Source organism: Chamaea fasciata, unplaced genomic scaffold (genome assembly GCF_029207755.1).
Source record: "Chamaea fasciata isolate MVZ Bird 193981 ecotype frontalis unplaced genomic scaffold, bChaFas1.0.hap1 SCAF_10, whole genome shotgun sequence".
Taxonomy (NCBI): Eukaryota; Metazoa; Chordata; class Aves; order Passeriformes; family Sylviidae; genus Chamaea; species Chamaea fasciata.
Genome location: NW_027094095.1, coordinates 27,395,565 through 27,408,169, shown reverse-complemented (window position 1 = coordinate 27,408,169; position 12,605 = coordinate 27,395,565). Strand labels below are relative to the sequence as shown.

The window sequence follows — 12,605 nt, the reverse complement described above, 5'->3', positions numbered from 1 at the left end:
CCATGTATAAATTGACATAAAATGCAGTGCTGCTTCTAATAAAAAAATGCATAAATGCAGCAGAACCAAGCAAAGTAACAGCTTCATTCCTCTTCCTGTTGGCTGCCAAACAGAATGCTCAGGTGTGTTGTTGCCCATGTAATTCCCTAATTGAGAGGACAAACCCTCGTTACTTTTCCCTACTGTCCACCCACATGGATTTGTGCACTGAACCAGCAATTCCCCCTCAGGCATCCCAGGTCTGTTACACTTCTTGTATCCCCTCTCCCTATTTCCTACCCGCACAAGGCATCATTTTGCCACTGCATGGATTGAGTCTTCAAATCTCTGATTTAGTCTTTTGATCCTGACTCTTGCCTTTGCTTTTTCCCTTTTTTTCCCTTTTCTTTGTTTTCCTAGAAATTGGGAGCTGTGCCTTGTCGTCTGTTGGGTTTCTAGCATGTCCCTAGATTTGGATAATTCATATGTCAGGTCAGAGATACTTGTGCTGTTAGTCATTACCACATTTTTGGAAACATACAATGCTCGTGCATAGGACCGTCCTGCGCGTGTGTTTTACTGCGCTTACAAACACAGAGCTCGCAGGTGTAAGTATCAGGTTACTGTTTTCCCACAATGTTGTAAGGATCAGCATGCAGCCTGGACCCAGGCCAGGTCCTGCAAAACAGGGTTTAAACGGTGTTTGTTTCTCTTGCTGTTTTAAAGGCTGATTTGCAGAGGAAGTGACTTTGCCTGCAGTTCTGGGGACCCCCGGTGTGTAATGGTGCTGCTCTGCTCTCAGTGGCAAAGGTGGCTGCTGAAATTGCTGCTGCTTCCCAGCAGATGTTTTGTGCTCTCGCACAGCCCGGGTCGGCCGAGCAAGCTGAGCCACAGGGCTCGCACAGCTATGTCAGGGCAGACCCTACCAGAGCAGTGACAAACGTGCAGCCAGGGGCTGAGGCTTGCCAGAAATGCCTGATGCTGATTTGAACCCTAGATCACGCAGCTGCAGTGAAGGCGTGACAGGGAGTTCATCGTACCTGGCTCTGTGCAGGGTTTAGGGCCCCTGGGTTTATCTCCTGCGTGCAAACCTGGTGTGAAATTCTGCTGGAGGTGCCATGTTTTGCTTTGGTGCACTTTAACCTCACAGTGTGTACGCTGAATTCAGGCAGCAAAGAACTTAAATGCTGTGTCCAAGCTGTGAAAGGCAAATTCTGTGCCTGTAAACTCCAGTGTTGTAATGTTTCAATGTGATAGCATGAGCTGGGTAAGAAAAGGTGGCACATCAGGATTCGGGGGTATTCTTTGCTATCCTCTCCACTGGCCTTGGAGACTTCCTTACCACCATCTATGAAAAAGGAATAATACTTAAAAACGTCAAATGGAGCAGAGAGCAGTGACTGTGTAGGGAGGGAGGCCTGCGTTTTCCTTACATCTCACTTGGTGAAAGGATCTGCATTCACATGTCTTTGTCTCTTTTCTCTGTCCGTGCTCACATGCCTTAACCTCATTTCTCTAATTTCCTGAATAACTGAAGGCAATTTTATCATAAAGTATGGCTGTTCTCTTTTCCCTGGTACCTGTGCCCTTATCAGAATAAGCTGTGAGCTCATGTGTAGGTGGGAAACAAAATTGCTCCATCAACTCAACCACTTCTGCTTTTCTGTCTTACTATATTTGCTCTCAAAAATAGCTTTCAGTCTGTTTTGTCCTCAGGAAACCTGGATTTTGTCATTGTCATTGGGGCGTTGACTCAGTGCGCCAGGGACTTTTGTCATCAGGGACTTTGGTTTAGGCTGAGGGTTATAAAACCTGGACTGAAAACAGACATCATAGGGTGTCGTAAAAACCATCTGAGACCAATTTTGCACAGAGACCACTGAGAGCAGTAATTATTATGGACTTTGGGGATGTTTCATCAGGGTAGAATATGGCCCCTAGTGTTCAATTCCCAGAAAGAGAAAGACAGAATGACATTAAGTGCCTCTCGAGGAATTTGTGGACATCCTTCATTGTGAAATAACAACATACATGTAGTTGCCACCCCAAGAGCTTCTGTCTTGCAACAATGTCTTGCTTGTTAAAAAAAGGCAAAACAAAACCCAGAGACAGGCAAAGCTGGCAATCCTGTCAGCAAAAGTCAGTGTGGATGAGCTTCAGTCAAAGAAATATTTAGAAACAAACTGGAAAGTCAGAGCATACCAAATCCTTTGAAAAGGTCATGACTGCAGCAATATGGAGTTCTGGAAACACGTTCAGCTTCCCCAGCAGAGCGATGGCTGCTCTTTTCCACACACGGGAAATCTTGACTTGAGCGTAAGAAACGGCGACCGCGCCATCCACCGTGGAGGAGAGACACGGGCAGGCCCTTGGCTGTGCCCCAGGTCTGCTGCAGGAGTTCCGGCGTGTCACTCCATGCCTCTGTGTCCGTGTACCCGCAGGGGAGGACATGACTTGTGCGTTTTCAAGTTCCCAGCTCTCTTAAGGGGAGCAAGTTTGCCGATAGCCCTTCGGTTCGGTGCTACCTTGTATAACCCTTGTCAGAAAAAATCCATTTGCTGAAGGCAAACCTTGTCTATGCACTTGGCAGCCTTCTTGTCACTGTTGCTGCTGGATGAGGAAGAGCCTGGGTGAGATTTTGTCAGTGGCATGTTTTGACACGGAGTGGTGGGTGGTTTCTCACACCTGCTGTGCAGCGTCACACAACAGTGAGGTTGGTTGGTGGCATCCAGAGGTGACTGCAGGCTGGACAGGGCTGTCAGCCTGTTTCTGAGCAAAGCTGGAGAGTGTTTCAGGTGCTGGTAGGAAATTCTGTCCCTTCCTCGCCTTCTTCTGCAGAAGGACACGATTTTCCAATTTACAAGTACAGTGTGGGGGAAGATGGTTGGTTTTCTTGAGGGCTTGTTTGTTGTTTTTTAAATTCCAGAGACTTGAACATTGAGGTGTTGGGGGTTCCTGGAGAATAAAAATGAGGAAATTGTCACAAGACCTGGGTTTGTACAGCGTAAAAGATGACTTACGATCTATGAGTGGATTTTAAAAAAATGGAGAAAGCTGAGGGAAGACAGGAGGGAGCAGATGTTGGAGGGAGCTGTGCCTGAAGGAGTGTGGGGCATGTTTCTCTGAAGGGAGTGAGGCAGCACTTGAGCTTTCTGCCTGGGCTCTTCCCAGCTGCGAAGCTCCCAAGGACAAAGCCCCAGAGCCCCAACTAAGCCTTCAAACTCGCAAGGAGATGTTGTCCTGAGTACCAGGCAGTATGTTTGACAGACCTCTAATGCCCTCCAAGGAGCACACCAGTCCAAGTGGACTTTTTGTCCTTGATTTCTCTTCTGGGAAGAAGAGAAATCCTGCTTTTCCTGTTGGTGAAACATGGTTTGTAGGGACAAGTGCTGCATTCATTTGACCAACAAATTGTTTGGTAAAAAACAGAGCAACCTTTGAGCATACAGCCCCTTTTTAAAGACTGAAATGACAACAGCAACCTGAGGACAGGTTGGGGAAAAATATTGTTCAGTTTTACCTTGATTTATGTGAGTAAATTTAGGAAGAAAGGCCTGTAATTGTTAGTTAAGGTCATGTTAATTTCATACATGATAACAGTATTTTTTTCAACATTCTGCTGTTCATAGGTTTCAATTAGGTTCTGCCATTTTCTTTACATTAAATTCAATATTCAACGTGAAAACGGATTTAAATAGTTCTTAATAGGAGGCTTACACATATTGCCATTTAAAATGCACAAAAGTGGATACCTTTGATTGTAATGAAAAATCACAGGTGACATCTCTTTTTCTTCTTTTAAAGTGGTTGGTTTGATTTGATTGATCTGAGGGGCTTCAGGCTCTGCAGCTGCATGTTTTGGTTACTTGAGCAGCAGCTTCAGGCAGCCCCAGAGCCTCTGCCTGGGCTTCTCTCAATGGGGTGTTGTTTTCTGTGGCTGTTTCAGGGGGTCTTGGGGAGAAGTTTCTTTAGAATGTGTTTCATGTGGAGTATCAAAGGGACCGTGGTCTGTGCCTGAGCACTGGCTCTTTGAGGGGATCTGATTAATCTTCCTTTATAAAAGTAATTGCCTGCTGCGATGGCAGCGTCAAAAGAAGTGGCCAGATTCCGAGAATGGTTAAATATTCCCTTTCATTACTTCAAGGTGTCCTCAGCTGTATGAAAATAAAAAGGACTTGATGATCCACATCCACTAGGATTTCCTGGTATTTCGACTCTGGGATCTTCTCTTGTTGCCATTTTATAGCTGCAAACCAGCAGATTCCTGGGATTCCCATGCCCAGGATTTGGCAGCGATGGCCGTGGCAGAGGTGCTGTGAGGGGTCAGGCTCCCAGCACAAGGTGTTTGGATGCCTGAAGCAGGGAATGCAGCACCTGCTGGGAGCAGGAAACCTCTCTGGGGCGGGTTGTCCACGCTCCCTGTGACACTTCCTCCTCTGCAAAATCAACAGCAGCAGCTGAGAGGACTCAGGCTGCAGATGGAGGTCAGGGTTTTCAGATCTCCTTAAGGACAACTAAGACATCCTTGGGGTATAAAACCTGATCAAAGCATTGGGGATCAATAGCACAGATTGTTTTTGAAGGGCAGGGATGCTGACAAAGAATATGGTTAGGGCTCAGTCTCCTGCTCCAAGTGTTTTCTGAGTTTGGGAGTATATATTAACTTCGTGGTGAACATAACTTCGATTTTTTGGTTTTTTTCATTTTTTTCTTCTGGTGCTTGGAATTCCTGTTTGGGAGTGGCATTTGCAATGTCCTGGTGGCTGTGTTTGTGATTCAGGAGGTTATAAACTGAGGTTTATAAACTGAAAACTGACTGAGGTGATAAACTGAAAACAACTGTTTGCTGTTGAGTTTTGCGTAGCCCAGAAGCTTTCTCGAGTTGAACCGTGAGCACAGCCCTTTCCTTTCTCTGGGAAGCAGAAAACCTGGTTGGGCCAAGCCAGTGATGGAGCTGGGGTGTGTTTTGCTCACTCTGAGACTGGATTGATGGAGGTCCTTGGGAGGTGCAGAGTGACCCATAATGATGTATTTTGTTCTGGGAGGAGCTGGCTCCTGTCCCATTACCCACCGAGCTGCGGTTGGCACCGCTCAGGACAGAGTGGTGCTGATGGACTGTGTTTAAACTCCTCAACTCGTGCAATGCTGCTTCTCCTCTTCTCAGATGGAGCCTTGTCAGGGGCTCTGATAAGCCACTGATCAAAGTTGCCATTAAAGTTCCCCAGCATGAAATGAAAATTCCCTGTTTTGTGAATTTCAGTGTGTCTGGCCTACCATCATCTCCCCATTATCGCATCCTACTGGGCTGTGCTATTTTATTGCTGCAGAAGGATCACAGCAAAACTTGCATTGAATGGTTTTTTACTATATTTTGTTACGTTTTTGCAGCAGCTTGGGTGAAACTGTTTTCTGCTAGAAGACTGAATATTGGCTGCAAATGAGAGCAGATACACAGTTTGATGAGAAGTCTGGTGTTGATTCAGAAATTAAAATAGGAGCAGGATCTGTGTAAAGGAATGAGGGTAGTGGAACAAATTAAACCAGTTCTCAATGAGTTTGGTGTCGGGTTTTTAATCCCTAAGTGCCATCTTCCCTCTTCCATAAACCCACCGTAGGATGAGATGCAGAGTCTGGGCAGCCCTGGCTGACTGGCAGCCCATGGAGCAGATCAGCCCCGTGGCCACTTTCTGCCCTTTTCTCCCTCTGTGGAACTGTGACTTCAATTGTTCTCTATTCAGCTCCCAGTCTCATGAAACTTGTGGGATTAGACTTATTTTCCACATCTTTTCCCTCTTTTAGAATTGGTGGAAGTTTTCCAAGAGTTACTGAGGGGAGAGAATGGGGAGAGGGCACAGTTTGCAGGGTCTTTGTGGGTTAGCACTCAAGGATGCTCTCATTGGCCTGGTTTTCTGTCTGGATACACAACCCAGAGTTTGAACAAAACCCTTTGTCTAAAAATCCTGTGTTCAGAGTGTTAGAACTGTGTAGGGTTCATTGTCTCACGGGGGAAAAAACAAACCTCATTTTCAAGTGTCCTTTACAGGCAAGTTGTAGTAAGAAAATACGCTTTTTAATGTGCTTTTACGTTACTGCTGCTGTTGAACAGCTACATAGAGCTGTTGATAAAAGAGAAAATGTGTTCATTCTGCTTTTCAGCTGTTGGTTTGGGCAAATCAGGAGTAGCAAGAAATGAAGCTATTTTAGAGCTGAGTACGGCTTAATATTAAAGATGTGCAAAAAAGGAATAAAGAAGGAATTGGAAATTGGATCATGGAGGGCCTGGTGTCTTATAAGGAGTAACTGGAATGATGTACCTGCCTTGGAAAGCTTCTGAAACTGAGGCAAAAGTTAAGGGAGGTTAAATGAGGTGACTGAGGGCAGTGGAAGGGTGTTGAGTTTTATTAGAAAGAGGAAAAAGAGTAAGTCCTGGACTTTTCCATTAGATTCAGATACCTTGTTTGCGTTAGGGTCAGGGAATTGATCTTTCAGAAGTAGGTATTTTTGGAAGTTGGAAGCCACATTTATATCATCCCGTCCCTGCTCCCAGCCAGTACAAGGCTTGTTCCTTTCAGTGTATATTTATTCCCTCCAGTCTAATTAAACGTGTCCCCAGTCACTGCTTTTTTATGAATTCACTCTGTAAATGTTCATGTTCTAAACCACTCTCCCTGGGCTCCCTGCTTTTAATTTGCTGCAGGGATGACCCCTGAATCCTTTCTTGCAGTTCAGGGTAAGAGATGTGAGTATTGGAACAGAAAAGGACATTTTGGAAAATGAGGGGCCGTGTTGGGTTTGATGCGGTTTTATTTAAAATTCAGTGACTTAGGTAGGGTTCTATCACTGCTGGATAAAGTTGAAACCTTCTTTCCCTCTTCCCTTGCCTTTCTTTCTGGGAGGGGAGAAGCAGGGATGCCTGACTTTACCCAAGGCCTCCTTTGGAGAGCTGCCCAAGCCGTGGCCCATTCCCTGTGGGAGCTGAGTCCCGCACAGGAGCCCGTGGAGTTTCGGACAGATCTGTCCAGCTGCACATGTGGGAAGGGAAAAGCAGGAGCTGCAGGCAAATGAAGGCAGAGCCCGGAGAGAGGCAGGCTCTTTGGTGTCACAGTGTGCAGGGGAGGAGATGAAAGGCTCTGCTCACGCTTCGGGAGCCGTCTCTCTTCTCGTTCCAGGTATCGCTTTGCCCCCCGAGGAACGGAGGCTCGGCGATGCTGGGACTGCTCGCTCTTGTTTGTTTATGTTCATTTGGAGGAGACATGTGAGCAGAGCTGCCTGCTTACGGCAAAGGAAATGGATCTCAGGGGGACAATTAATTTTGCTTGACTATTTCTGAGCCAGGTGAAACCGTAAAATGAACCCGTGTCCTCCCCATTGTCTAAAAGGGATGTATTTATTTATTTTACATTTTAATGCACCACTGGCAGTTTATGGTGTGAGCCTCAATGAATTATTGATAGGAGGAAGGTGTATAACATGGGAGATTAATAAAAAGGATTATCAGGCTTCAAAAAGAAAAAGGAAGGAAAAAGCAGAGAGCTGATATTTTAATTAACTGCTCCCTGCTTGCATTGTGATCCCAGAGACATGAGGATTGAGCGCCAGAAGGTAAATCTGGTTGGAAATAAAGTGATTCCAGTCTTGTATTAGAGGTGAGAAATAAGACAATTCTTCAGTATTCTTGCAGTTTGAATAATCTGGGTTGCTGTTTGCAACAGAAAGTGGAGTTATTACAATTGAGACAGTCCGCAGAGCTCTGACCCAGTGCTGGAGAGTAACAGTAGTAAAAAATAATTGCAAATAAAAGATCATATTTAAAATAGAAATAACAAAAAGCAAACAAAAATTAAAATAACAGAAGTAAATATAAGAATCATAAAAAGGTTTGAGCTCCCCCTCTCTTAATCCTGTTCCTTGAAGAGATTAGACAGTTTAGATTCCAACAAAGGCCAAACACTTTTGTATCCTGCTGGTTTTTGTCATGGGACTGTTGGACCATCAGGAGGGCGCGGGGACACGGTGACACTTCTGGATTTTGCCACTGCTGGTGAGTGGCTGTGCTCAGCTTCGTTTTGCCAAAGGGAGGGAGCACATGAACCCCTCCCCAGGGACACCCCGGGACTGGCAGCGATGCTTTGCTGCCCTTTGTGAGCCCTAGCGAGGAACTGCTTGTGGTGCACGAGGAGAGCAGTGGCAGGGAAGGGACAAAGCCATCATCAGTGCCACCATCTGCACGGCTGCCTGTGCAAAGGGAGTGCCTGTGCCACTCCTCCCTGGGGCTGGCCCCTCGCTCCTGCATCCCCCCGTCCCAGAAATATGTCGGACTCTGAGACTGATGGCAGAAAGAGAGGTTTGCTCCTTGCACAATAGTAGTTTTATTGCTATTTGGGTCTCTAGAGAATAAGTTAAAGGACAGTTTTGCTGTGGAAAGCAAGATATTAGGGCATTGAGAGAGGGAGTACGAAACAAAATACATTTTAAAAATTAGGTTTCTAATGTCTCCAGTATTACACTGGTCTCTCCTTTCTGGATGGAGCTGTGATTGTTTCATTTGTAGATGCCGCAACCTTCCCCTAAGAGCAGATAGCAACATTTTACCCAGTGAGCTTCCCAGCAGGCAGGAGAGTGCTCTCACTTCAGCTGTGCATGGGTATCCTATCAGCATCAGCATCTCTGGCCATTTAATACATCAGATTCATTAAAACTTGCATTGAATACCCCAGCAGTGATGTGCAATAGCCACGTTCACAAGCTTTGGATTTCTAAAAGGAGGTATTCAGGAAAAAGTCTTTCCCCTCTGATAACAGATGTGCAATGTCTTTGGGTGATCCTTAGTATGACTGGTGTCTTGTAAAACTCTTGGTTTATATGGAAATGGGTTTTCTATCCTGTATTATTCCCTAATATGTTTCTGAATGGCTGAAGAGAAAATTGTCCTTTTTTTTTTTTTCCCCATTCTCTACAATCTGGTTCATTTAGCAACAGAAGGGGAGTAAATGTATGTTCTCTTTAAAAAGTGCATCCTGAGAGATTGTCCAGCTGCTTAGTGGTGCTTTGCAGTTTTTTCCTGCTGGATGTCTGCTCAGGGAAGCTGCATGTTTGGTGTGCTAGAAAACGAGTGCTTTGTTTCAGCCATGTAGGTCTCTCCAGCACCTCACACAGAAACGTTCCACGTTTCCTGTGTGGGCACGTGAGTGATATTGAACATGACTCCCTTCCTGACAGCAGCTCGTGGAGGAAAACAAGAAAGGAAAGGAAAAGATCAAACCCCAGAGGCTTATTTGTTGTGTTTAATGCTTTGAAAATGTTTGCTGGAAGAAGTATTGATGTAGCAATATGTGTGCACATGACTTGTAAGAAAGGGCTTGGCTGGCCCAGGTCTCACTGTGAGGGCAGCTAAGCCATGGAACACGTTGCCCTGGGAGGCTGTGCTGGCTCCATCTTGGGGTTTTTTTGCCTACCAGACTGGATAAAACACAGAGCAGCCTGGTCTGACCTCAGAGCTGAGCCTGTCTTGGGCAGGAGGCTGGACTTGGAGACCTTCTGAGGTCCTTCATTACCTGAATTTTCCTGTGATCCTATTAGGTTGTGAGCAGCTTTGCAGGGGGAAGAGACAAATCTCCCTGCCAGCACTTCCTGTGCCAGTTGATGGCTAGCAAAGGTAGATACCAGCTAGCCAGAGAGCATTTCACTTCCATGTGGTGACACTGAGCCCCAGCCCTCGCCCAGGACTCAGCAGAAAAGCCACTGAAGTCACCACTGCCAAAGCAGTGAGCGAGTGGTGTCACATCAACACTGAGGCCTCAGCCTGAAGGGACCAAATATATGTAGAATTTTCTCCTTCTGGCACAGTGGGAAGATGCTGACTAGAATTGCAGAGCTCATGGTGCTGCACCACTGGCACGGAGGAATAGACCAATTAATTGCTTGAGTTCATGTCTTGCATCTTTCTCAAGCCCTAGATTAATGGAAGCAAAGCAAAGAGCGTGGAGTGGTTGACATTTAATGAAATGAATGTTAGTGTTTGAAGGAGTTCTTTATGATCATCTGCTGTGGTGACAGATGTACTAACAAGCCATGAATAGATGGCATAGATAGAAACATTGTTATTTAGATGACAGTACTCGAAAGGTGATACTTGTTTGTCGTACCTGTCCGTAGATCATGCAGCATGCTTTCAGTTCCATGAAGGCAGCAGCTTTTTATAGTAAAAGCCTTAGAAAATCACCTTGGAAAAGAACATCCCATCAAAGTTTTTTGAATGGCTGGAAAAAGACATGGAAGGGTGAATGTAAAAATACCCCCTGCCTGCCTCCAGGGGCTTGAGATTACTCAGTTATTAGGAGGCTTTGGAGGGAATTTTTATCAAGGACGAGATAAAGATACCAGAAGAGGCCCTTTCCCCAGGAGCTTTGTCCCAGGCGTTTATTCTTTGAAATTCCAGGGGGAAAAGAGAGAACAAGGAAGTACAGGGGTCTTATCTAGTCTCCCACTCTCGGAGGATGGCTGGCACTCAGCCAGTTGGGTCAAGAAAGGAAGGAAAGGTCAAACCATATGGTTACAGGCATCAAGAGTCTTGGGGGGAAAAACCATTCCCCAGAGAAATACAACGGGTGAATCCTTGCCAAATAATGGAAGATAAGAGTTCTAGTGAGAGGAGACACCCATCTATGATATGTGTGGGACTCTGTCATGAAGAAGCAATGTTGAATGTGAAATAAATCCTCGTAGTACAGAGCAATCCGTATCGTTCTTGGTGGGGTTGGGTGCAGTGGAGATCTTCTGCGCTGTTTATATTCATGCCAAGTACTTTCTTCTCTTCTTGCAGCAAAGAAAACTTGTGCTGAGTCAGATTTCACATGTGACAACGGGCACTGCATCCCAGCCAGGTGGAAATGTGATGGGGAAGAAGAATGTCCCGACGGGTCAGATGAATCAGAAGCTGCATGCAGTGAGTAGCACCAAGTGGTGATTCTCAGCCTTGTTCTATTATCAAAGCACAGAGAAACTGAATCTGTTATTCCCAGCATTTGCAGGATAATCTGTCAATTTATGCTTGTGTTAAAACAAAAATCACAGACACAAAAGATTCAGGTCATTCAAATCACACGGTTTACAAACTTTCAAATGTACCCGTTTTCCAGACTATGATACAGGCAGTGCTGTCTCGTCTGCATTTCTGTCTGCAAGGGAATTGTAAACATCTTGAGCTGCTTGTCAGGCTCATGATCACTAGCAGTACAAGAAGTGTCAGACTCACCTGGGATCAGGCTTTTGGAAACTGAGATTTGGTGTTTTGCATGGTAACATATTGGGATTTATCATCACTGCAGACAGCACTTCTGTTATTTCAGAGGAGCTTTGCAATGTTACTGCATTGCTCAATCTTCATTTTTTATTTTTCCTCGGAGAACAAATGAAAAAAGCAGCAGATGAAAGATGAGGAATGTAAAATAACTAAAGCTGAGAGTAAGTGTGACAGATGTAACTGCAGGTAACACCCTTTAAAAACCCAGTAAGTAAAAAGAACATTCATGATTTCTATGTAGTGCATTTTATCATGTCCTTTTGAGGAGGCCCGTTTGTGCTCCATTGTTCTAGAACTGTGAAGAGTTGTCTGATGTCGAGTTGAAGGGAATCCCAGAGATATTTAAATGAAAATACTACTATGTAGACTTTTATTTGTGTGCTTACTTATATCTGCAGATCTGTTCTTGCCAGAGCAAGAGACTAGTACAGGCCATTCTATTGAATTTCCAGTCATGTACTTCACAAATATTCCCATGAGTCAGAAGCAGTGTTGGAGGAAGTATTTTATCAGATCTCACCAGATTGGGGTACGTAGAGGACTTCAAAATCAACTATACTTTTATTTTTAATCCTAGTACCAGTCCTACTTTCTCCCTAATTAAGGGAGATGAATGCACTTCCCTTGCATAAAATGAATTGAATCATTTTTGCAGCTGCATACAGGCTACAGAAAAAATTACCTCAATAAATACATTAACATATTTATGTACTGTATTTGTTGGTCTTTCACCCTGCATCCTCCTTAGTTAAAAGCTGTCTCATTAATGCTACTTCCACTACCTGATTGTCTAGGGGGGGGCTGAATAACTAAGCAGCTTCATTTGCTGCAGTCTCTGCCTGCAAATCTCGTGTCAGAGGCCATAGCACAAGCTGGGGATAGTCCATGCAGCACTGAGATCCCTGATGATTTCTGTTAATCATCTTCCATTCCTTTTCTACCCATTTCACCTTTCATTTTTTCCCCTGCTTATTTCATCCTCTGGGGAAATCAGCCTTAAATCTTAAGTATCACAAGAGAATCTTGGTCTGAGCCTCAGATTGTTACCATTGTTCTCTGCTGTCCTTAGAGAAAAGTAATTTGTTCAGATTTTTGTGATTTTTTGATATTTTTTTTTAATCTTTTTTTTTTCTCCTACTTGAAACTTTCTAAGAGACCAAATTCTGTGTTTCTCTGGTGGTTCTTCAGTTCAGAAAAACAGATAGCCCATGAAAACATCTTCCTACAACACAGGAAGGAGTTTGTTCCTGTTCTATTAAAGAAACTATCAAAGAGTGTTGGGCTTTCCTGGTAATTTGGCCCATAATTGTAAAAGGCCTGACTC

General features: G+C 44.7%; 1 protein-coding gene across 2 annotated transcripts in view; it reads left to right on the top strand.

Moving 5' to 3' along the window:
• LRP8 (LDL receptor related protein 8) overlaps positions 1–12,605 on the top strand; it is a 171,608-nt gene that overhangs the window by 94,183 nt on the left and 64,820 nt on the right. For both annotated transcript variants that reach the window (XM_066192846.1, XM_066192845.1), the window contains exon 3: positions 10,802–10,924. In XM_066192846.1, coding sequence (XP_066048943.1) covers positions 10,802–10,924 — 123 coding nt within the window. The remainder of the gene's footprint in view (positions 1–10,801; positions 10,925–12,605) is intronic.